Here is a 24,121-nt window from a genome sequence, read left to right on the forward strand (position 1 = left end):
GGAAGCTCTCAGGAGTCCTCCCACGTTCTAGCCATTTGTGTTCCTTGAAAGGGGAGCTAGGTAGTAAATCCTCTTCCCCCTCTCCTGATGCATGACCATCGCTGAGACCCAGGTGACTGTTTGCAAGAGGAGTGGTGACTTGTTTCTAAGAGCATTGTGTTTCTTAAGCTAGCTGACCGTGGGAGGGTCTTGATGGAACCCTCTGTAAAAGGCCTCTCTGCCACCCTCCCTCTGCTTTAAAATCAGGCTCTCCTCCCTCAGATGAGATCCGCACCCTCCGTAACCAGTTGCTTTTACTGCACAACCAGTTGCTCTATGAGCGTTTTAAGAGGCAGCAGCACGCGCTCCGGAACAGGCGGCTTCTCCGCAGGGTGATCAGGGCGGCGGCCCTGGAGGAGCACAACGCGGCCATGGTGAGTGTCGCGGGGGCTGCGGGAAGGTGCCAGCGTGACCGTTCGTGAGGAGCGGCCTCCGAGTCGGGCCCAGGTGTTCAGTCCTAGCCCTGCTCGCTGCTGCGGCTCGGGGTGGGGGCTCAGTCTCTGAGGGTCACGGGACCGGCCGGCTCTGCGAATGGCCTTGCTGCTCTTGGAAACCGTGGGGCAAGGGATTTTCAGGTGTGTTTGTAATTGCCTACGATGTTCACAGAGTCAGAGGCATTCTTTTGTTTCTCCAAATACGAAACCAGCTCCCCTGAAGTTATTTTATGGCAAAAAATCTTGTAGCACGGTGGAGAAGCCAGTCAGACCCGGAGGCTGGACCTTGGCTCTGCCGCTTCTCACCTTAGGAAAATAACTTAGCCTCTTGCAGCCTGTGTTACCTATTCTGTAATAACAGCAGCACCCACTTTTTAACCCTGGTGCCCAAAGAAGTCACGTGACTACTTGCTCAGCCCCTGGGTAGGCAGCCTGTAAATGTTCCTCATTTTGAGTGACCTGGATGGATAGCATTTAATAGAGGTCTTAGGCCAGCACTGGTGGTTAGGACTGTGGAAGGTGTTGGGAGTAATTGGCGCCGAGAAAAGTTCTTCCAGCAGCTTACGATCCATGTGCTACTGTGAAATTGGTAACCCTTGCCCTTAAGTCAAGCTGGACAGCCATAGGCTGGCGGATGCAGGGGCTGCCATCATGGCTTCAGGGCGGTGTGTGACTGTCAGGACAGGTGATGCTGGCACCTCGGAAGGCAGCTAAAATGATCACATCTTTGGTCTCTGCTAGAAAGACCAGTTGAAGTTACAAGAGAAGGACATCCAGATCTGGAAGGTTAGCATGCAGAAGGAGCAGGCCCGGTACAGCCAGTTGCAGGAGCAGCGAGACACCATGGTCACCCAGCTCCACAGCCAGATCCGCCAGCTGCAGCACGACCGGGAGGAGTTCTACAACCAGAGCCAGGAGCTGCAGGTACGGGCGGCGGCCCCGGGCCCAGGCAGCCAGGAGAGGGCATGGAAGCGCCTCACTCAGCCCGGTGGACACGAAGGGCTTTTCTCTCGGACGCAGCGGCACATAGATGGCGTTTAGGGCAGAGGTCCCCCAGCTCTCTCGGGTTGTACGTAGCTCCCATGGCATTTCAGTCACTTCCCTGGCGTTCTGTAGCCAAAAGAAGCACCTGATGGTTGTGCTTGGTAAGCAGATCGAAACAACTTCATATTTACGTCCCGACAGCTCAGCAGCTGTTTGGAAACAATACACATAAATTTAAGGTTTCTTTGGATTTTGTTTTTAAACGACCACAGTGACTTAGCAGTGCTGTATGTGTCCCTTTGGGCACTGCACAAAGGTCAGACCTTGGAGTCACATTGGAGTCACCCGTTTCACACGGGTGTTCACGTGGTGGTTTGTACCCCAGCAAACCCCGGAACCCTGGTTTGTGGAGACATCGTCCCCACGCGCTGGCACATCTGCGCCTCACGTCAGCTGCCTCCAGTTTGCAGTTCACATGATGACCGACAGGTGTCGCTGTGTTTCCCTCATAAATTTAATATCTCCCTGTGGCTCCCCTGTGAGTTGGCTGTGTAGCCCCAGGGCTTTGATGTACGGTTTGGGGACGGTGGATCTAAGATCTTTTTGTTCTTTTGCTAAACAAATCAGGAACTCAGAAATCAGCCATAACTTAATTTTTAAAACTAAGAAGCTAAATCCTAGTGGCCCAAGAAGAGTACAGCAACTGAGAAACTGGGCTTCCCCACTTGTCCGTGGGCCGATGGGCAGGTGGGCTGGTGCCCTGGCCGGGGTTGGGGGGCGGTTGCTGTGTAACTTCCTGGCGTGTGTCTTTGGACAGACAAAGCTAGAGGACTGCAGGAACATGATCGCAGAGCTGCGTCTGGAATTGAAGAAGGCCAACAGCAAGGTGTGTCACACCGAGCTGCTGCTCAGTCAGGTGTCCCAGAAGGTAAGAAACGGGGCAGGCTGAGCCTCTTCTCAAACCTCTTGCTGATGTTCTTCCTTCGGATGGGGCGAGTGCGTGACCTGTGTGCCTCCGGCTGGGGTTCCCAACCAGGAGTGAGGCGGCCTCTCCGCCCCACCCCCCGGGGGACAAGGAGCAATGTGTGGAGGCATTTTCGGTGCTTCTGACATGGAGTGGGCGGGGGCCTGAGTGCAGCTACATGCCCCACAAGGACGGGTTCTGCAGCAAGGAACTCCCGGCCTGCACCCAGGCCTGTGTGCGCCCCAGGGAGCTCTTTCTGAAATCCTCGGTTACATGAATGTGGGAAGTTTGTTCACAAAATCTTCTGAGCTAGGATCCCTCCCTTTTTGGGATTCACCGCACTCTGTACAGTTGATGTATGAACAAGTGAGGCTTCCTGGGCTCTAACCCTGGACCTCCTGTCGCCACGGTCATGGTCACACATGCCCGTCCTCCGCAGGTGTCCTGTGGGTGGCCACATTGATGCAGTGAGTCCCCACTGCCACCACTTTGCACGGCACCGTTTTGAAGTGCGTTTCTGTGCGTTGTCGTTGTCCCTGGACGCCTTCCTCCCTACCAGCCGTCGTGTTAGGGGATTTGAAACCGTGGGAGTTTACTGTCCCCTAGCACTGAAACCCTGAGTTGCTAGCCGGCCCCTGTGTATGCCCATCTGCCAGATGTGTGCCACAGGGGCCCTCACTTTGCCCGCCCTGTGTCTCGGTTAGCTCTCAAACAGTGAGTCGGTCCAGCAGCAGATGGAGTTCTTGAACCGGCAGCTCTTGGTCCTTGGGGAGGTCAACGAGTTGTATCTGGAACAACTGCAGAGCAAGCACTCAGACACCACAAAGGTATGTGGGGGCTCAGGGAGCCACAGTGCGGGGCGGGGAGCCCGTAGGCCGCAGGCAGCACGTCCGCGGCACGCGCGGAATGTGTCCCGAGATGTGGCCTGGTGGATGAGCACTCTTCAGCCATCGCGCGAGCTTGTTTCCCCTCGTTGGCTTGCTTTGAAATGAAGTCAGGGGTAAGTAAAAGCACCTCGTGGTAATTGGTACAGAGCAGCTGATAAAGGGTTTGTCTTCTCTTACTGGTGCCCGCTTCAAGAGAGAGACAGAGAAACAAAGGATAGGGAGCCCGTTCTGTTGAACATAACTCTCAGGACTGTGGGTAGATACTAGTATACATTTTTTTCTTTCCTTTTAATATTGAATTTAATTTCAGCAGATGGTGGTTCAGTCCTGGCAACAAGGCCAGCATCGGGATGATCTTACACTAGTTAGTGTCTCACCAGTGGCTTTGAGGGAGAAGTTTCATGTCACTTTATAAATAGCCTCGGGTAATGTTAGTGAATGAGTTGGGAACGAGTTGGGGTGGAATTTTAATAGTCAATGCTTAGATGCTTCCTGTCACTAACTTCTCCATCACACAGGCTTTCTTTTTAGGATTTCTTGGGCTTGTGCTTTGTAAAGCTTCTTTTTTGGCCCAATGTAGAAAGTAGTCTTAGAAGTGGAGAGATGTAATTTTCATAATAGAGTTACTCCTTATTTCTCAGCTCCTCTCAGCGCTCAGACTCAGACTCCCTTTAGAAGGATGTTAAATGTAGAACTTTCTAGAAACCAGCTAGCACTCATTTTGGAGGTGTAATGGGTTTGGAAAACAACGAGGGGAAAACAGACTTAAGAGATAGGAGAACCTCTGAAAATGCTGACTGAAATGCGTTCCTAACGTCTCCCGAGAGAAGTCGGCTGGGCTGGCCTCTGTGGTGCTGCCTTCAGCTGGAACACTTGGACTCCTGGGGCCTGCCGAAGCCACCTGACCTGTTCGGGCCCTGCTTCACGGGCCCTAAATGGACATGATGACCCTGACTTGTAGCAGTTAGGATGCCTACGGTTGTAAGCAAGAACTGCAGAGCCACTAACCCGGCGTAACAAAAAGTGTTGCTATTTCACTTGACAAGTCCCACAGCAGGTGAGTTCCAGGCTGGTCAAGTCAGCACTTTAGGGACAGCATCCAGGAGCCCAGTTTTGGGGTGCCTGACTGGCTCAGTCTGTAGAGCATGCCCCTCTTTTTTTAGAAATTGTTTAATATTTTAAAGTTTTTTTTTAAGTTTTTTAAAACATTTATTTAATTGGTCTCTGTATCCCATGTACAGCTTGAGCTCACAGCTCTGAGATCAAGAGCACGGACAGGAAGGAGCATGTGACTCTTGATCTCGGGGTTGTGAGTTCACGTCCCATGCGGGGCATAGAGATTACCTAAAAGAAAAAAAAACCAGTTTTTTCCACTCTCCTGTACCACCTGAGCTGTCCCGGCACCCTTGTCCCCCGGCTCCCCGTGCTCCGGCTAGCTGTGCCGGTGGTTGCAAGGTATGTGCCACAGGAACGGCGGTCACAGGTAGACAGACACCACAATTTCCCCTGGGAGAGGAGAGGTCGCTTTCTACGCGTCTTTCTCAGTGAGGAAACTTTGCCAGGAGCCCTCCACCAGGCTTCCCACCGTCGCTATTGGCCAGGATTGTGTCTTGTGCCCATCCCTAGCTCAGTCATTGCCTTGAACCTGTCAGGACTTGCCCTAGTTTAGTAAACTATGAGTTTACTAAAAACTTATAACATGTATTTTAACTCAGCTGTTCTCCTGGAAGTAGACTTCACCATGCTTCCGGGTTTCTGCCCTTCTAAACATGATACAGTGATTATTTTTGTGCCAAAATGTAGTCGTGTTTCAGATGATTTCCTCAGGGGCAGATTTCAAGGAGGGGCTACTAAATGAGTACTTCCTGCCAGCTTACCTCGCAGCCAGTTGTGCAAAGTCAGATTTCCAGCAGCAGTGCCCTGAAGGGCCTTCTCAGGGCTTAGTGCCTTGCTTTCGCCCAGTGCAGGTAGCACGCTCGTTTTCTCGGGGACTAACTCCGGCCCCTCTTGTAGGAGGTAGAGATGATGAAAGCTGCGTGTCGGAAAGAACTAGAAAAAAACAGAAGCCACGTTCTGCAGCAGAATCAGAGGCTCGATACCTCCCAGAAACGGATTTTGGAACTGGAATCTCACCTGGCCAAGAAAGACCACCTTCTTTTGGAGCAGAAGAAATATTTAGAGGATGTCAAAGTCCAGGCAAGGTAACTCCAGTGGGTGCGGGTTTCTGCAGTGAGGGGTTCTTTTGTCGGTGGGGCTTCTTATATTCTGGGGTGGTCTGTGTTTCAGAGGACAGCTGCAGGCGGCAGAGAGCAGGTATGAGGCTCAGAAAAGGATCACCCAAGTGTTTGAATTGGAGATCTTAGATTTATACGGCAGGTTGGAGAAGGATGGCCTCCTGAAGAAACTTGAAGAAGAAAAAGCAGAAGCGGCCGAAGCGGCAGAAGAAAGGTAGGAGCAAAGAGGTGGGAGCAGCAGCCTTGTCCCTGACCCGCCAGCGGCAGAACAGGGCCCGCATCTGGGGTGTGAGAAGCCATCCCCGCTGGCTTAGGCGGGGCTGCCGCACTCCAATTCCCCCTTGCTCATGGCACCCAGGGATCTCTCTGTGTCCTTGTCCTTGGCCCCAAGTCGCGGGCCGTGGTCACAGGAAGTGCTCACACGTGCGATCTCCATCTCCCGTCCCTCGTCGAGGCTCGGGTTCCCCGCTCGAAAGCGCAGAGCTCGGTGTCTGCGTGAGCCAGTGTAGTTGCACGCCTCCCACACGCACAGGCCCTGCCAACACCACCCCTCTTCTCCCTGGATTTCTTACAGGCTTGCCTCTTGCAAGGACGGCTGCTCGGATTCTGTAACAGGGCACAACGAAGAGGCATCTGGCCACAATGGCGAGACCAAGCCCCCCCGACCCGGCGGTGGCGCGCGGGGTGGCGGTGCGAGTAGAGGGGGTGGCGGCGGCAGCGAGCTTTCGACCCCGGAGAAACCCCCCACCCAGAGGGCAGGCCTGTTCAGCAGTCGGTGGGAAACTACCGTGGGAGAGTCCGCCACCAGCATCCCCACGACTGTCGGCTCCTTTCCCAGTTCAAAAAGCTTCCTAGGCATGAAGGCGCGAGAGTTATTTCGTAATAAGAGCGAGAGCCAGTGTGACGAGGACAGTGTGACCATCAGTAGCCTTTCTGAGACGCTAAAGACAGAACTGGGCAAAGACCCGGGTGCAGAAGCCAAGACCCCCCCTGCACCTCGACGGCCCACAGCCCTCCCCCCCGAGCCCGGACAGTGTTGGACAGCTGCACATCATGGACTACGACGAGACTCATCAGGAGCACAGCGAAGGGTGACGGCCGACCGGGTCAACTCGCAGGTTGTTGGCGTAGAACGGGAGGCGTGAGCGCACGCGCCCGGCTTTCCTCTTTCTGGGGTCTGGGTGGCTAGGTCATGCGGTGGAAATGGGATGGAGGTCCTTTTGACAGTTGACTGAACGCAGAACGGTTTTTGGATCTGGCATTGAAATGCCTCTTAACGTTCCCCTAAGCCCACTTCCCGGCCTGTCTTTCATTTCCCCCGCGGTGTGGACTAATCCGAGGGCCGGTCTGCGCTCCTCAGTAGCTGTGTTTTCTTCCTTCCACAATGGCTGCGCCCTTCGAACCTGTGCAATATGAGGCCAAATTGAATCTTTGAGTCTAACACACCACTCTCTCCTTTCCTGAAACTCAGAGAATGGGTTGGCTCTCCGTTAGCCCGAGTAATTGGTGGTGTTGCAGGTAAGTTTGGTTTTGTCCCTTTCCACGGGGATGTAGCTTGCGAAGCTGGTCGACTTCATGTGGGAGGTTTTCACGTGAGACTGTCACTGCTTTCTGGTTCTGCAGTGTGGGCCCTCAAGCAGCAGATCTAGGGTAACAATGGTTTCTTCACCCTTAACATTCTTTTGGCGGTTCTGATAAGCTTCCTAGAAAGTTCTGTGTGAACAAACGTCTGTTGTTAGCGGAGTCTGGAGCTGGCACTGCGGAGACCATCCTTCCCTTTTGGCAATGCTCTGTCCCTCCTTCCCCGCTACCTCTTATTTATTTGGTGTTTGCTGGAAAGCTGGGACTGCTCCGACCAGGCTGGCGTGGGGGTAGTAAAACCCGCTCTCTGCAGGAGGGGAGGTCGGTGGCTTGAGCAGTTGCGCGAGAAGCCCTTGTGGACGAGGAGCTGCCCTCAGGCAGGGCTGTGCTAGCTGAGCCTTGGGGTTCACCCCCACCCCGGTCTGTCTGCCTCTCTCCCTTCGTGTTCCCATGAGCCTCTCGTTTATGTCAGCTTCTTGGTGATGCTGCCGCAGAAAGGCTCCGAAGGTCCAAAGAGTTTCTTCAGTGTTTAAATGACCATTGCTTCTCAGGCTGGTAGAGCCGCCTCGCGTTGCTGGTTCTAGACCACCAGAAAGGTAACAGCTTTCTCACACCGCCTAACTTTCCGGGGCCGACCCTCCAGGGGGCTCGATGCTATTCCCCCCCGCACGGTAGTAGTGGCCAAGCATTTTGGAGCAGAGTCCTGGCGAGCGTTGACAAAGGTGGTCTGACGTGCACCCTGGGCTGCCCACACACAGCTCAGGCGAGGTGCCCCCAGCACAGCATCTGAACTCAACACAGGCTCCGGAGGTAGATGCTAGAAGCCTAGGAGTGGTTGCTTAGTGTCCCAGCCGAGGCAAGGAGAGACTGGTCGGAAAGAGCTGATGAACTTGGTTTTTCTTTTATTCTTTTAGTTAAAAGTATACGAGGGTTCAGCCGTGAGGGGGGAAAAGACAGACTGTAATGGTACGAAATCTTACTGCTTACAGAGGCTTGCAGCACGTGAGGGTAAAGGTCTCTTCTCTTTAGTGTTGCAGTAAGTATTCCAGCACTCCTAGCCAGAGGCGGCTGGGTCACGCGATGCTGTGTCAGCACGGCTACACTGGCGCGAGGCCTCGTCAGGACAGGATCTTCGGGTGTGCCCGACTGTGCCCGGCCCGGCAATGGCCGCTGGATGTCCTGTGTGGACTAGCGATAACCCCATGTGGTGAATTCAGCTTTGTCCAAAGGAAAGCTTAAAATCAAGTATGTCCTATTTCCTAGTTCAGTTTCAGAAAAGGAAAACACGAACAAACTCAGAAAGGAAAAAAAATGTCAACTGGATTCCTACTGAAACCAGGTCAGAATGCTCACTGTCCCCCAGCCCAAGAGACCTGTGCCACAGAACAGACGCCCGGCGTTTAAATCAAAGCCTTTTCCCTGATTAACTGGCAAAGGCCGAGGCCAGTGTAAAGAAAGAAAAAAACATGTTTAAAAACATGAGATTGTAAAAACACGGGAGGAGGAGGCAGTGTGGTGACGTGGGCTGCGCCGGAGGCCCCGTGGGCAGGTCTCTGGGCTCAGGGCCCTTGGCACATCCCTCGGGCCAGCCGGCTGCTCAGCTTGACCACCACGGAGACCCAGGGGAGCGGCCGACCCAGGGGAGCTGCGCTCAGCTTCCTTTGGGTTCTAGGGGGTCAGGCTTTTTATTCAGCCAAGGCTAGGGGATTGAGGCCTGGTGAGTGGTGAAGTTACCCAGCCTAAACATTTAGGCTTTTATGTTGCAAAGGACTCAAGGCAATAGCAAGGTTTAGTTTGGTTTTAAAAACAATGAACCTGCCAGGAGTCAACAGGTCACTTGATTGCACTACAGCCAGTCTTTTTAAGGATGGAAAGGTGATAGTAGAGGGACACTAGAGAGAGGATTCGAGTCTGGGAGCCGGCAGGGCAAATGTATTAGAACAGCTAGCATCGGGGCAGGGCCTGTCTCTAGACGCTCGAGCCCAGCGTGGTGTTGACACAGGTCAGGCTTGCCAGCCTCTGCCCCGCCCCTCGGAGCAGCCTTCCTGCCTCAGAGCCGAGTGGCCAGTGTGTGTGACCTGCTCTGATCCCCACCCGACACTAACCAGAGTCAGCACAGACCCTGGGGTCGGGGTCTGCTTCTTGGGGAGCATGAAATTTGTTTTCAGAAGGAGCACTACGGTGTCACGGGGGGCAGCAGGGCAGGGGCGGGCGGAGATGGCAGCGTGGTCTCCATAGAGAAAGCACATCCCCGAGTCCGCTGCCCGACAGAAGCACGTGGACCTCTCTCAGACAGCACTTTGAGGGATTTTTTAAAAGCTTTTGACAGGGTTCTGCCATAAAGTCTACAGAAGTTGTTAGTGTAGCATTGGAAGAAGTATCTAGTCATGAGTAAGAAAACGAATCCAAAGGCAGGAGACAGGTCGTCTCTTGGGTCAGGAGATTTTTAAAGACTTCCGTGCAGTCGAGTGCTAGGCCCAGCTGTGGGAGGCCGGTGGGCGGCGGTGGCTTCCGTAGCTTGGTCAGCAGAGTGTTTCGGCTGCTGGGGGTTCTGTCCAGACTCCGTGAGTGCAGAGAGGAGCAGTAGGTCAGCAGCTGTGTGAGCCAGAATGCGTATGCCCTGTGGAGGGGAAGGGCCAGCTCTTCTGAGCAGGGAACCTGGGAGCCACCGACACGGACGGCGAGCCCACCATGCCGCCGTGGTCCAAGACACAAAACTCTATCTAGACCCTGGGCCGTCCCCATTTGCCATAGCCCATGTGGTTTCCCGTGGTTTTGTCACAAAAGGCCAAAGTCTCATGGTTGTGTAGAAGAGGGTGGCTGATACGGTGGCTGCAATGAGGGGATCCCCGTGAGCTGGGCGTAGGACTGAACGAAAACTTGAGTGTTTCTGTGTAGAGAATATAGCATGTGCTCTGACTAGCCAGTGGGAGTTTGTACCAAATACTAGAACGTGCCACTTAAAGCCAGAAAAACGGAAGAACGAGTGAGAGGCAGTGCCACGTGCAGATGGCCGTTCTGACGGAGAGCAGGTGGGAGGAAGCTGCGCAGGTTAAGGACAGTGTGGGCGGAGCGGAGGCTTGCTTCCGAGCCGTGGTCCAGGTGGAGGGCCACCCGCCTGGGGATGTGCTCAGAGAGGCCAGCCCCCAGAGTGCTCCTGGGATGAGCCCGATCCCACCCAGAGGTCCCACCCATGTCTCCTGCGGGGAAGAGAGGGGCTCGTGGAATGACCCCCATCGGTGCAGCTCCCTCTGCTCCTTTCCACTGTTGAGGTGCACGCTGGAAAATGCCACGTCTCCAGCCCCAGCGTGTCTATCTGTTTCTGCCCAGACTTGTGTAATGTGAGGCCGCCCCTCCCCCCACGCCCCTGGCACCGCAGAGGAATCGGCTGCCCTCGATGATTTTCTTTATAGGTCAAAGAGCAAATGTAGGTCGGGGCCCAGCCCCGAGGCTGCTGCTGTGACTCTTGTCCCTATGTGGCTCGTGTCCCCATCTGTGACTCTGATGTGCGCAGGGAGAGTGGGTTCCCGTCTTTTCCACGCCGTGCTCCGGTCTGTACGTGCTCACCTGAGAGAAGAGGGGCTGTAATGACAAGGGAAGCCTGCCCGGGGTAGTGAGCCCCTGCGCCCGCGACTGCAGAGCAGCCCTCTGCCCCCCTTCCCTTCCCTTCGCCACCGAATTGTCCATCTGCGATAAGTAGGCTAGTGGAACCATTGGAATAGATGTTTTAGAGGAGACCCCTGAGAGTTTGAGACCCCCCAGATCCACCCCTCCTCCCTTCCCCCCACCTCGCTGCAGTGTTTAGACAGGAGGGGACGGCGCTGCTGGAGGCGGCACAGACTCTGATCAAAGAGGCGGCCGGGCATTTTGCACTAGGGAGAATCAGTGATCACTTTTCAGAAGACTTCTGTGGACCATAATAAGTATATGACGGAGGAACAGATTTTGTTAAGACGTAACCTAGTTTTGTAACTCAATCATGGATCAGCCACACGTGGCTAACTTGCAGGTTAAAGGGGTCCCATCAGTGAAAAAAAGATTTTTTTTACTGACTGCTTTTAGTTAAATTTGAGAAAGTCCTCTCTTGTCAAAAGGTTTAAACCTTCCCACCTTGATCTTAAACGCATGTCAAACGATCCACGTCAGACGCCATAAACAAGAACTGCGAGAGAAAATGGTACAATCTTAGTGGATGGGAATTGGAATCAAAAGGGTTTGCTGTCCTTCTTAGAATGTTCTAAAATGTCAAGGCAGTTGCTTGTGTTTAACTGTGAACAAATAAAAATCTATTGTTTTGCACTACTCTGCTGTGTTGACATGGAGTGACTCACACTGGCCCCTGAGGGGCTCCTAGGCAAAGTAGGGACCCATCCATGGATGCAGAAGGCTCCGGCCTGGCTTGGTTGGTTACCCCAGGTGGCCGGAGGAGGTGCTGACAAATAGGATCTGGCTTTCGTCTCTCTAAGCCCTTTGTGCTGTAGCCAGTTCTCTGGCCCACAGCCACAGATCCTCCCTCTCCCTGTCTCTGATTCCTGCCTTCCCCCCGAGGGTGGCCTGGTGGCACGGGGTGGGTGACTCTTCAAGCCGGACGGCCTGCGCGGCCTGCACTGCTGTCCTGCCTCATGCTCGGAGTGTGCTCACCTCCCTATGGGTTGGCTGGCCATTGGCTTTATTTAGTACAGTCCTTTTGGTGGCGCCCAGGTGACACCGAGGTCATCGAGAGCTTACGGGGCATGTTCTGTGAGCGTGTCAGGGAGAAGTGCAGCCAGCACCCACCACCTTCCTTCCGTTATGTCATCAAGGGGTTTGGAGGAAGGCAGGAAACTACCTCAAACAATTGTTGGATCCAGCCCCGCCTCACTGTCTCTTCCTTGGAACAGACATTTCCAGCTGCCCCTGGAAATCAGGGCGCTCTGCTCATGTTCATGGCGGAAGCAGCCTTTTGAGAGAAAGACTCAGGGGTGGCAGTTTTTGATTTCGTCTGGAAAATTCAGATGTCTATTCAGATTCTTGTCTGAATGGCTTCTAACTACGGAAGGCCAGTTACGAGCCGGCCTCTGGGTCTTTGGCATGAACCCCTGGACCCCGGAGAGCAAATGTCTACAGCGGTTGCTCTTTGCTCGTGGTTTTGCTTGTGAGGCTACTGGATGGTGTCCTCTGAGGTCTTAGGATAAATGTAGTTTTCTTTAAGGGATAACTCCCAGGAAACCAAGCCAGGCAGAGAGGTGGGAGAACACTTTTTATTCTTGACGGTCGCCCCCGAGGAAGCAAGAATACAGAAGCTAAGTCGCCCCCTGTGAAGGGAAAAGCCAACAGTCAGAATTTCCAGCAAGCTCAGAAGCCAAAGACACATTTTAAAATGTCGGGGCCTTGACTGTGTTGTGAAAATCAGGAAACGGTCCTTGCACAGGAGCCATAAAATCAGAATTCTTCCGGCTTCTGTCATGGTCTCCCTCTCCCAAGTAAAGGAGAGCAAAGGCAGGTTCGTTCCCCTTTGGGTTTTGGTCCAGAAACCTAATCACACTGAGGAAGCACGCCGTGCTGGCCCTCAGCATCCTGGCAGGCCGAGCAGCCGGGCCTCGCAGGGAGCGGGGCCTTGCCTATGGTTGCCGCTGTGGCGGGAAGGAAGCTGGCAGGCCTCCGGCGCGGCGGCTCAGCCCAGAAAGCCAGACCTGCAGCGTGGCGGGGCCTGGCAGGGTGCGGGCCGGGAGCTCCCAGAGCACCTGGGCAGGCCAGTGGCCCCAGCGCTCAGCAGCCTCCCCGGGACCCCCCCCAACAGCCCTGGAAGTGGGGGTCCTCTTCATTGACACAGAGCCTGACCCTCAAAGGCGAGGAGAGCTTAGAAGTGAAAGAGAGGGAGCGAGGTTCTCAACAGTGTATTGGGCAGGCCCCTTTGGGGTTCATCTGTGGCGGGGACTGTGGGCGCCAGAGAATGGCTCAGCCGCTGGAGGCCAAGTTAAGTGACCACGCACCGTGCGGGACGCAGCAGGTTGCCGGCTCTGAGTTACAGTTTCCCGCCAGGTGGTCTCCAGGGAGGTTTGGAGCAGCCTGTGTCATTCCCCCTAGGTTTGGGGCTGTCTTTGGTAAGCCGCCTACATTGGTGCTCTCTTAACCGAGGCTGGGCGCCCTTGGCCCAGGGAGGACGAGCGGCCGCCCCGGTGGCTTCCTGGCGTGCGGGGGGCTCACTCACATGCTGCAGGGCTTTGCGGGGCAGCTTCTCCGAGTGGGCGATCCATTCTTTCATCAGGTCCAGGACGATGGGGATGAGGCTGACCACGCCTCCGTAGTGGTTCCTGGCCTCGTCACAGCTGAGGTGGTTCACCACGTCGTGAGGGTACCTGCGGGGCGGCCAGAGGGGCTCTGTCCAGACCGGGGGCAGGCTCTAGTCCTGACCGCCCCTCCGAACCCCCTGGGGAGGCTTAGGGCCGCACTCCACGCGGCCCACGAGCCCTGGCTGATCCGGGCGGGAGGGGCAGGACTTGTGAACCACTCGCCTGGGGTTGTAGAAACCCGCATCAGGGGCCTGGAAACCTGCTGTAACTGCTCCAAAACCTGCCGGTTAGTCCCCGCGACTCTTCTTCCCCCCGTAACTGAACAGCGTGCTCCAGATCCGGGCACCTGTGCTGAGGGCTGCCCGGGCGCAGAATCAGGGAGCCCTGCTGGCGGTACTGGGGCTTCCCGGTGGGCTCCTTCCTGCGGGGCCCCTCCTCTCGTCCCCGCCCCGCTGCCCTCTGCTTGTGGCCCTGGGGCCTCCGGAAGGGCCCGAAGCGACGTACTTTGCTCGGAGGCTGCTGAGGTCGTTGCTTTGGCTAACCAGGGATTTGCATCTCTCAAGCAGGTTGTTGGTGACCGGCGTGCCGGAGTGCAGGGCTTCGAAGTGCTGACACAGCTTGCTCAGCTCCGCGCAGATGTCCAGGAACAGGAGCAGGGTGCGCCGGTCGGTGGAGTTGTTGCAGTAGTGCTCCGTGTAGCTCTGCACCTGCGGGCCCGCACACTGGGAGCTCGGGAGGCACCCCCGCCCCGCTCCTCCCGCCCACCCCCGCCAAGTCCCGGGCAGACGCCAGCCACACCGAAGCATCTGAAGGCACCTGTATGCCCCACGTATGCTTATGGTCGTGGGGTGTCCCAGGCGCCGTGCCGAGCGCGGTGCAGGCGGGACCTCACACCTCATAACTCGCTCACCTAAACCCCACGCGCCGGGTGCCTTTCCAAGTCCTCATTTTGCAGATGACTAGCAGGGGCTCAGAGAGATGACATAAGTTGCTCGGCCCGCCGTGGACGTGGCCAGGCTGGACTTCACCCCCAGCTCAGGGCTCTGAGCCCCCAGCCCTCACCAGGCCCCACGCACCTCAGCTGACACCTAAAGCAAAGAGGGCTGCTCCCTGACCTTTCATGCCTTAGTCCCGCTCAGGAGCAAAGAGAAGGCACTAGAATCCTCTGAAGTTTCACTGTCCTGTGTTTCCAAGGTAGATGAAGGAGGGACGAGGGGAGCCGGGGAGCTGGGGAGAGGGATCGTCCACAGAAGAGAAGGTAGTCGTTACCTCACACCACACACCGACATCAGCTCTAGGGTGAAGAGCTTAAATGCCGAAACAAAACGAAAGCTCCCATGTGAACGTGTTCCAGATGCAGGAGTAGGGACACCTTTCTCAAGTCATTAAAGGTGTTCAGAATGGTGATACGGCTGATCCACTTTTCAACCCCGCTCCTTGGGGGGAATGGAGGTCCTTCCCGGGCCTGGGCTGTTCCTCTCCAGGCAACCTCGGGCTGCCCTCCCCCCATCACTCTGGATCTGAGGTCAGACAAGGCGGGAGGCCTGGCCTTGGGCTGAGGAGGAACTGGCTCTGGTCCAGGCAGGATTCACTGGCCCATTTCCCAAACGCAGGCCCGACCCGTGGCGGGCCGGTGGCCAGAAGCACCGGCTCCCTCCTCTAAAAGCCAGAAAGTTCTAAGTCTAAACCAGGGTTTTCTTGCTGCTGGTTGCCTTTCTGTTGCTAGGGGACGTCTTCCCGAATGACCCGAGGGGTTCTGAGGACAGCAGCTCTGTATGGGGGGGAGGGGCTCTGGCACCCTCCACACTGGCTGCAGCTGCGGCACCGCACCGGGAGGCCAAGGCGGGGCCTGCCCGGAGTGTAACTACAACACAGCAGAGTCACTGGGCTACCTGGTGTGTGTGCCGGTTACCTCTGGATAACCCAGGTCCAGGGAGGGCAGGGTGAGGGCCGAGAATCAACACTTCCCATGGAGACTCAAACCCTGGGGCCGCTGTTTACCAAGAGCCTTTGCTGGGCTTAAGGCGAGAAGGCCACTCCCTTGTGCGTGGGTGGGGGGGGGGTGTCTCAGAATCTCCTTCCTGATACTGAAAACCTGTCCAGTGCCCTTGGGGAATGGGCTAGAAAAAGGATGTAACTAATTTGACTTCCTGATAGTTCAGGGGAAAGAGGGTATTTTCTGAAGGTTTAAAAAGTTTTCAAGTTAAAAAACCGGGAGAGGCTTTTACATATATTAGAAGAAGGGATTTTTTGAAGGATGCTGCTGGCAGGGGTGCTGTTCTGTGTGGGCCCGTGCGCTTCTCCTAAGCGATTCCGAGCTCTGGGGCCCACCCCCGCCCCACCCCGGGAGCTGAGCCTTCCACAAGCTGACTCCGTGGGCCCGCAGTAGGGCTGCAGCTGGGAGGGTCCCACCTAGGTGTGTGCCCCTTCCTGGAAGGCGTGTTCGGTCTCGAGGCCTCCAAGTTCTGCAGAGCAAACTGGGATAGCAGCTCACTCACGAGGACACCCGGGTTAAGTGAAAATGTTTGCAGAAGGGGGTGGGGTGGGGGGTGGAGCAATGTGTTTGGCACCTCGTAGTTTCTCAGACTCTAGAAGGATCCGACAGCCGGGACCACAGGGGTCAGACGCTGGCTCAGAGTCTCCCTCATGATCTCCCTAAATCCTCATACTCCCCGGAGGTTCTCCTGGGGCATAGACAGGTGACTCCCGGCCGGAGGTCACAGAGGAGGTGTGGGGCTGAGCCAGGACCTGAACCCTGGCTGGCAGTCTCCAGCCCATGTCTGTAACCACTTTGTTATTTACTCACATGTCTGGGGGGGGGGGGGGAAACGCCTGGCTCGTTCCATTAATTAGGCTCCGAGTCCTGACTCACGTATCTGGGGAGGGGACGCCTAGCTCCTTCCGCTAGTTAGGCTCTGAGTCCTGACTCACGTATCTGGGGAGGGGACACCTGGCTCCTTCCGCTAGTTAGGCTCTGAGTCCTGACTCTGGCACAAAGGTGCTTGGCCCCTCTGGGCCTCAGCTTCATCTTTCAGGCAAGATGTCGCCAGGAATCTGTGGGCCTGGCAGGCCCCTGAGCGCCCGGCCCCACCGCCCGCCAGCCCACGAGACGCCACCTGTCCGATGCTGGAGATGGGCCGGATCTTGTCGTGGGCGTTCTCCCGGCAGTGCTCCAGAGCGGCGATGAAGGTGAACTGTTGTTGTTGGAAGAGCTTGTATTTCTGCTCGATGTTTCGAAGAGACTCCTTCGCCTCATTCATTGTCTTCCTCAGCAGTCACAGGAGAAGACGGATCTACGGGGAGAAGAGTGCAGGAGTGAGGCCCGGGCACAGACTGCAGACCCAACGCTGGAGTCCCAGACCAGCACGTCTAGGCCCCTCAGGGGAGCACCACACTCACTCCGGAACCCCCAGGCCGTCCAAGACAGAGTAGAGCCTGACCCAGGTCCCTTTACCCCCGAAGGACACGTTCTTTGCCATCAACTGTGACTTCCTTCCCTCAAGCGTGGACAGGGATTACTCTGGTCCTCAGTTTCGCCAGACCGTGGACACACACACACACACACACACACACACACACACACACACGGCCTCCAGGGCCCTGCTGTGCTGCCAGCGACAGAGGGGATCACGGAAAATGTCACAGAAAATAAAATCTGATTTTTATCAGTTTGGACCAAATCATTTTAAATCATCTGCCTCTTTGCAACTGGTGGGAAAGTCTAGGGATTGTCTCCAGTGGGCCAAGCAGCGGAAGCGCCTGTACTGGATCGCCGAGAGTGAGCAGATGCAGTTTCCTGCTCTGTGCTTGGGTCAGGAGCCCCGGTCTCAGGCTGGGACATCGTCAGGGCAGGGGCTGGCCCTCGGTGACTCCTCCCTGCCTCCCACGTCCACTGCAGGAATGAGCTAGATGGGAAACATTAACGCCATAGGGACTGCTCTCTTTTGGTGCCTCACAGACTGTCCCTGGTGTGGTTCAGGTAGTCTACAAGGCGTCTAGAATCTTCTGTGAGCAGGGAAGGCTGTGGGTTCTGCTCTCTGTGACATCACAGTTTTGCCGAGCCCGTGCAAAATGCCACGTTCCAGATTTACGGAATGCTGGAACTGGAAGAGACCTCGTCGGTGAACTCCCCTTAACTCCCGGGGGGACAACCGAACTCCAGGGTGTCACAGCGAGCTTCTCGGAGACACCCTAGGTCCCAGGCTTCCTGACATCTAACTAGAGTCCTCAAAGCTGCCCCAGCCACCGTGTCTCTACCTCGAGGCACCCGCACTTCACGCGCCCTGCATGAGCGGGGGTCAGGGGAGGCTGAGCCAAGCTAGGGTGCGAGTGAGTCGCTGCTAGGCCGGGGTGGGGCAGAAGACATTCCAGGCTTCCTGGCAGACCCCAGGTAGAAAGGAGCCAAGCCCAAGGGAGACAGGAGGCATTTCTCTCTGCTGTGTCTCCCTCAGCATCCCAGGCCCACGGCAGGGCTGGAGCAGTGAGGCAAGAAGGGCTGGAGCCATGGCAAGAAGAGGGGTGAAAGGAAAAGGAAGAACAGATGAGAAGGTGGCCTCCAGGACACGACGGGGGCAGCACATCAGAGACTTAGGGAGGGCCGGGAGCTGAGCCGCGCCAGGATGGGCCCTGACAATGGCACCACGTGGACCTCAGTGGGTCGAGGGAACATTCAGCAGCAGTGCCCAGCCCTGGCCACCGGAAGCCTGTCTGCTCACAGCAACTGCAGCTCCTTGGGGGCGGGCCTGGGCCAGGGCCGGCAGGGCGCCGGTGTCCTCCCCACTCAGTCCCCTGCCCACCGTAGGCCAGCCAGAAGGGGAGCCTGCGTTGTGGGGATGCAGTGGGGACCCACTGTTTGTCAGACACCTGGAACACCTGCCAAGGCCCAGAGGCGGATGTGGCAAAGGGGGGCAGGTTTCGGGTTGTGCGTCCGATGGCGCAGGCTTACCAGGCAGGTGAGGCAGGCGAGGCACTCGGCGTGAAATTTAAGGGGGCACCACAAAACCCAGCGATTGAGCCAGGTAAAAATATTTAACGCGCTATTTGAAGAAATAAATTTAATACCAAAAAGTCCATGCAGTACCTGAATTTTAAGTAAACACAGGAGGGGATCCAGTGGGGGCTTCACCGTCCTGGAGCCCGAGGCAAAAGGAAGAAGTCATACTGATCCTGTCTTTAAATTTTTAATAGTTTACTCTCAATGGATTTTTTTTGCATTAAATTTGATGTTTTTCAATGTTACTCATCCCGATTACGGGGGTTTGGGGCACCCCTTCACATTCTGTGCCAAGGCAGCTGCCTTTCTGGCCTCACCTAGTTTCGGCCCAGGGCTTACAAGTGATGAGGGGGGCTGAAGGCCTAGAAAAGTGGGAGCCCAGCATACAGGTGGGTTTCTGGGGAGGAGGGGGAGCGCAGGCCTTCCCCCATTAACGCTCAGGGCTGGGGTGGGTGGTTAAGAACCCAAGCCCTGGAGTCCCATAGTCCCGGGTTCAAATCCTGGTCCCACTACTTCTTGCCGGCCTTGGGGTGAGCCTCCGAATGCTAACACGTTGTCAGGAGAGAACAGGGTCAGCCTCCCAGCTTTGGGGTGGGCACTGTGTGAGGTGGCAGGTGGCAAGTGTGGGGCCAGGGCCTGGAACGTGCAGCACTTTGTTGTCAGGGCACTCAGAGCTTCTGTGATTACACGGTGTGCACACAGCCACAGGAGCGTGCCACGACAGGCACGGCGTCCACCCTGAAAGCCGCAGAGACTGCTGAGGGCTTGACCTTCGGGAGAGGAGATGTGGGGAGGGTGGGCAGAGAGCTGGGGCCCCTGGCTAGAGGCGGGGAGGGTGTTATGTGGGAATATCGTGAGCAAGCACAGAAGGCAGTGGACAGGGTAAGGCCGAGGGACCCCTAGTGCCAGACAAAGCTAGGAGGACCACTGAAGGCCAAAAGCGTTAAGAAGCATGTCACGTGTTCATTTGTTCGTTTCTTCATTCATTCTGCAATGCCTCCCATGTGCCAGACGCCATCCTGAGTGCTGGGCTATACACAGCATTGAACAAAACAGACACGATCCCCTTCCCTGGAGAGATTCATCTTTCAGAGTGGGAGGCAGACAACATGGATGAGTGAACGAACCACGTTTTAGATAAGGGCATTGCTAAAGAGAAAAGAAAGCAGGGCAGTGGGACGGGCATGTCGGGATGAAGGGCTTCAGTCTGAAAGAGGGCCTTTGCAGGAGGTGGGTGGGTGCAGGGCAGGGCGAACTAGAGCCATGCTCCAGCCTTCAAGGAGACCCTGAACACCCACCCCAACCCTCCTAACAGCAGTTACTCTCCATGGGGTCCTAGGAAAACCCTGGTCATGCATTAAGTCCTCACCTATGAAAGTACCACGATTATCCCCACGACAGATGACGAAGCTGAGGTTACCCAGCTAGAAGTGAGCAAACCAGGATTTCCCACTCAGCTCTGCCTGACTTTATGAAGTCTGTGCTCTCAGATAGCTCCCTCTGTGATGATCCATAGAGACAGACATGCCAGACATCAGACTGACCAGGGCTGGGAGTGGGTGGGTGGGGTGGAGGGGATACTAAAGGCCTGAAAAGCTGCCTGAACCCTCCCAGGGGTCGTGTACTGGCTGGACCCCTGGGCCTCATTTCTACTCCCATGAGACTGTTCTCTGTTCCCCATCCCCTAGGGGGCTGTCCTGTGTGTCTGACTCCCTGCCACCCTCCTGGGACTTCCTGGGGCTGTCAAGTTCTCTAAGGCTATGGCACTACCTTGGCTGGTGGCCCCAAGAGCCCCTGAGAGCAAAACTGACTTGGTTCTTGATCCTAGCGACTTGTGACATGCGCGCCAGGAATGTCGTGAGAAGAGCTGTAATAAGCTATCCAAAGTGATCGTCCCTTGAACGAGTCACTGCAGCCAAATTAGTGTGGATGAAAGGCACAGGGTACAGGCACTTCTCGATCTGGGGGAGGAGGAAGGAAAAAATGATTACCCAATAGGTTTTAGGCTTTAATTGATTTGTATTTTTCCAGGCTGCTAAAGAAGATTAAATCGTGGTATGAAAAGTGCCTAAGGCTTAAAATAAATGAGGAGAAAGGCAAGTCATTTCAGAAATGTCCAGAAAGCAAACTGAACCTCTTCAGTGCAAATTGCGGGTCTGGTTGTTGTGTTCTTTGCTCACGGGGAGGCAGCTTCCTTTTCTTCCCCAGCCGTCTTTGCAGTTGGCTTTCACAAGCCAACCAAGGTGCGCACGCTTTGAGGAGGCGGCTCTGAGGGGAAGAGGCAGAACTGCAGCCTTCTATATTGGAGGGCATGTTTCTGGGCGAGTGGCTGGCAGTAACGGCTTTGGCTAGGAGTCAAGACACCAGCCCTGGCTCTGCCTTTGCTTAACAAGTGAACTTGGCCCCAAATTTCCCCCTTTCTGGGCCTCAGTTTATCCATCGGTAAAATCAGGGGGTTTGGATTAGAAGATCTTCAAGGGGACTTCTGATTTTAATGCCTCACGATCAACAACTGATGAGGAAAGAGGCCCAGAAAAGGAAAATTACTTTTGCTGTTAAGTCATTCAGCCGACTACTTTTCACTATTCTGATCCTCCAATTTCTCATCTGTAAAATGGGAATGAAGGTACTTATTTCTCAGGGCTGGGGCAAAGATTAAACGAGATAATATGGCCAATAGTAGCCGCAATGCATTGTGCACTTACTACGTGCCCGTCACCAATACTTCAGGAATATTAGCTCATGGAATGTTTCCATAAGCCCCACTTCACAGGGGAGGAAAGTGAGGCACAGAGCAGGCTCACAAGGCTAGGTGGAGCCAGGAGCTGAACTCTGAGCAATCTGTACTGACAATGCCCGACGTCCTGTTTATAATGGACAAACCCCATACTTTTGTTAAGAACACTGAGAGCTCAAAACCAGGAGTAGCTCGTCCTAAAAATGGCAACAGACAAAAGCTAGAGCTCCCAGTTCAGCGCTGTGTCTGATACCAGGATGCCCTGTCCCACTGGGGATTGGCGCGACTCGAAGCGCTCCTTCCCCCCACCATGTCCCACCCCACCCCGGTCCCAGGGCACCAGCGGCAGTCCTCTCCATTCCCTTCTCCCCAACCCCCAGGGTTCGGGTTGGCCCGGTCCCGGCCCGCTTTACCCTTACTGGTCCTAGAGCGGCCTTCACTTACAGAGCGCCCCGCAGCTGGATTGCCTCCGAGGGTGTCTGGGGCCCCAGAGGGGCGGGGAGGCCCTTCCCAGGGCTGGGGAGGCGGGTGGGTGGGGTGGGGAGGTCGATGAGAAGGGGCGGGGCCGCGGACCCGATTGTTCCCGTGGGTGCCATAGCAATCGGGTCACGTGGCAGCCCCGCCCCACCCCATGAGCCTAGGCCTTCCCGCCCGCCCGAGGGACTCCCCTTCTTTTTCAAACCGTTCCCCAACCTCTATTCATTTTAAAGATGGGGAAACTGAGGCCCAGAGAGCAGAGCTGGGCCGGCCCTCGGAGCTCCCAACGCCCGGCTCGGGGTGCGATGGCTGAACCCGCGAAGGACCCGCCTCCCGTCCCCACGGTTGGGGGGGGGGTCGACGTGACCCCGGGCGTCCCAGCACCGGGGGCCCTCCCGAGGCACCTTTGGTCCTAGAAGGCCACAGCTGGAGAGGCCTGAGAGGTCCAGCCGAGACGTGCAGACTGCGGAGCGAGGCCGGCGCCGGGAAGCACCTGCCCCGGGGGAAGGGCCTGACCCCCGGCGGCTGAGCGCGCGGGGCTGAAGAGCCGGGGACCCGGCCCAGCTCCAGCCTGGCGGGCCGGCGCGCGCTGATGATGCGGCGCGGCGGTCCTAGCGACTGCGGTCTCCAGGCAGCGGGCGCGTGCTGATGACGCGCCGGCGCGCCGGCCCTAGCGACGGCTGTCTCCAGGGAGCGGGCGCGCAGCACCGCGGCATGGACGCGACCACCGCCCCGCACCACATACCCCCGGAAATGCCCCAGTACGGGGAGACGTACCACGTCTTCGAGCTGATGCAGGTGACCGTGGCAGCCCCGCTCTGTCGCGACACCCGGCGCCGGCCGGGAGCCTCCATCGGGATAGCAGGGTGCGCGGTGGCGACCCCGCAGCTGGGGGGTACCCGAGTCCTGTACCCACAGGACCGCGAGAGATGCCTCGGTCGGAGGACGCCCCTTGTCCCTGCCCTGCGGACCCAGGAGGGAGGAAAGAGGGCAGGCCACCTGACCAGGATTTGGTCATGGCTCTGGGCCGGCCCGCTCAATGGCCTGGACCGAAGTCCCATTCTTTTCTCAGTCCGGCAGCTGTGAAATACCAGGTTGCAAGAGCTGGTCTCCAAGGGGGCCCCTCCCGCGCTGACAGCCCCCCAGCCTGTCTGCAGTGTTATTTTCTGAGCTGGGGAGTGTCCGAGTGCAAGGTGACATCACCATCCCCTGAGATAGCTGCCTCCCGGGGACAGCAGCCCTGTGGTTCAGACAGCAGTATTTCCCACATGGCCCTTCTTTTTTAGGGCCCAGAGTTCGGGCTGCTCCCAACCTCTCCTCCTGGGTGTCTGACTTGACTGGGCCCTCTCTCCCTGTGCGCGCTTTGGCAAAGCCCCGCCCCTTCTGGTTGCCCTTCTGCACCAGGAGCTGGACCGAAAGAGCTCTCTGCCACTCAGAGGTTGTGAGGACCAAAGGGAAGCTGGAACCCGTTTCCAGAGCCTTTGCTCCTCCAGGTCCACCGTAATTCCAGAGGCACCCCTGTGGTGACGCCTGTGCTCGTTTGAGCCTCTGACCTACGCATGTGAGAGCAGGGCTCAGACTCTAAACTGTGGCCGTCGCTCCAGTAAACATATGCTTCCTTCGGAAAGTGTTAACTGGCAGAGAGAGGGAGAAAGGTTTCTCTAAAACCGAGGGGCCAGTCTAAGAAAAGAAAATGGCCAGCTGAGTTGTAAGTCATCGGCTGGTGGGGAGGATGGGGCCAGCTCCCGGGGGCGCTGTGGTCTGCTCTCGAGAGCTTGCTGTACTTCAGAGTGATTGTTGGACCGAGCCGTCCGCAGAAGCTTTTAGTCTAGTATTTCCAGTCCTTAGTCTTGTGTGTGTGTGCCCTCCATGGAGCTTACCATTTTCATTTCTTACACTTTTTATTTAAAAATAATTTTAGACCCACAGGATGTTACAAGATAGTACAGAGTTCTGATGTACCCTTCCCCAGCTCCCCCTGCTAAGACCATCTAATGTCACTCGACATTCGTAGTCGTACAAGACAATTAACCAGATGGAAGCCTTATTTGGATTTCATCCGTTTTTACCTGCACTTTTTTTTTTCTGTTCAATGAAATGTTATCACATGTATCGATTCATACAACCACCACCACAATTCCACTTTCACTTAGTCATTTCTTTAAATCAACCCACTTAAAAAAAATTAACCTGTTTTACCTCTTTCTAAGCAATATCCTTGAAATTCTAGGTTTCCTAATACACATGAGATACACTACTGTTTAAAAGTGAAATTAGAAACACTCATCTTGAACCAGCTAGCATCTTCTCATGCTGTCTCTGCAGTGAGAGCTGACAAGAGGCCTTGGCCGGTCGGGCCCTCCACCAGATGAGGAAGCTGAGGCTTGGAGAAGGGAAGGGACTTGCTGGTGAGGCACAGAGCAGAGCTAGGACTTCTCGCAGCCCCGAGTGCTCTACCCTTCCACACACACACACCCACCCCGCAGAGGGCAAATGCCCTTCCCTGGTTCTCCCTGAAG

General features: G+C 56.0%; 3 protein-coding genes across 9 annotated transcripts in view; 2 read left to right on the top strand and 1 right to left on the bottom strand.

Annotated features, from left to right (window-relative positions):
* The window catches only part of TSC1 (TSC complex subunit 1), a 48,807-nt gene extending 37,382 nt beyond the window's left edge, over positions 1–11,425 (top strand). Inside the window, 8 exon segments of the mRNA XM_045770956.2 lie at positions 247–413; positions 1,215–1,397; positions 2,275–2,385; positions 3,126–3,248; positions 5,322–5,509; positions 5,595–5,756; positions 6,117–6,528; positions 6,530–11,425. Coding sequence (XP_045626912.2) covers positions 247–413; positions 1,215–1,397; positions 2,275–2,385; positions 3,126–3,248; positions 5,322–5,509; positions 5,595–5,756; positions 6,117–6,528; positions 6,530–6,637 — 1,454 coding nt within the window. The 3' untranslated portion in view covers positions 6,638–11,425.
* Positions 11,426–12,347: 922 nt separating this feature from the next.
* SPACA9 (sperm acrosome associated 9) lies at positions 12,348–22,196 on the bottom strand. 6 transcript variants are annotated; one of them, XM_045770962.2, is made up of 5 exons: positions 22,007–22,196; positions 16,512–16,688; positions 13,900–14,102; positions 13,314–13,461; positions 12,348–12,417 (listed from the first exon to the last, which is right to left on the bottom strand). In XM_045770962.2, the coding sequence occupies exons 2-5, from the start codon at positions 16,653–16,655 to the stop codon at positions 12,406–12,408; spliced, it is 507 nt and encodes a 168-aa protein (XP_045626918.1). In that variant the 5' UTR covers positions 16,656–16,688; positions 22,007–22,196; the 3' UTR covers positions 12,348–12,405. The 6 variants fall into 6 exon arrangements, with proteins under 6 accessions (XP_045626918.1, XP_045626917.1, XP_045626914.1 ...); XM_045770961.2 differs by having other exon boundaries at positions 13,096–13,461; XM_045770958.2 differs by adding an exon at positions 20,200–20,349 and having other exon boundaries at positions 12,348–13,461.
* Positions 22,197–22,250: 54 nt separating this feature from the next.
* The window catches only part of AK8 (adenylate kinase 8), a 121,869-nt gene continuing 119,998 nt past the window's right edge, over positions 22,251–24,121 (top strand). The window contains exon 1 of one of the 2 annotated variants that reach the window (XM_045771027.2): positions 22,251–22,400. In XM_045771027.2, coding sequence (XP_045626983.2) covers positions 22,251–22,400 — 150 coding nt within the window. The remainder of the gene's footprint in view (positions 22,401–24,121) is intronic. The other variant, XM_045771028.2, reaches the window with a different exon arrangement.

Source organism: Ursus americanus, chromosome 18 (genome assembly GCF_024610735.1).
Source record: "Ursus americanus isolate L20-20 chromosome 18, mUrsAme1.1.p, whole genome shotgun sequence".
Taxonomy (NCBI): domain Eukaryota; kingdom Metazoa; phylum Chordata; class Mammalia; order Carnivora; family Ursidae; genus Ursus; species Ursus americanus.

Excerpts from the sequence above, each read along its gene's own strand:
- SPACA9 (XM_045770961.2), bottom strand. The coding sequence starts at position 16,655 with ATGAATGAGGCGAAGGAGTCTCTTCGAAACATCGAGCAGAAATACAAG. Across the intron at positions 14,103-16,511 it reads CCATCTCCAGCATCGGACAG|GTGCAGAGCTACACGGAGCA; the intron begins GTGGCGTCTCGT and ends GCGGGCCCGCAG. Across the intron at positions 13,462-13,899 it reads CTCAGCAGCCTCCGAGCAAA|GTACCCTCACGACGTGGTGA; the intron begins GTACGTCGCTTC and ends GCCGCCCCGCAG.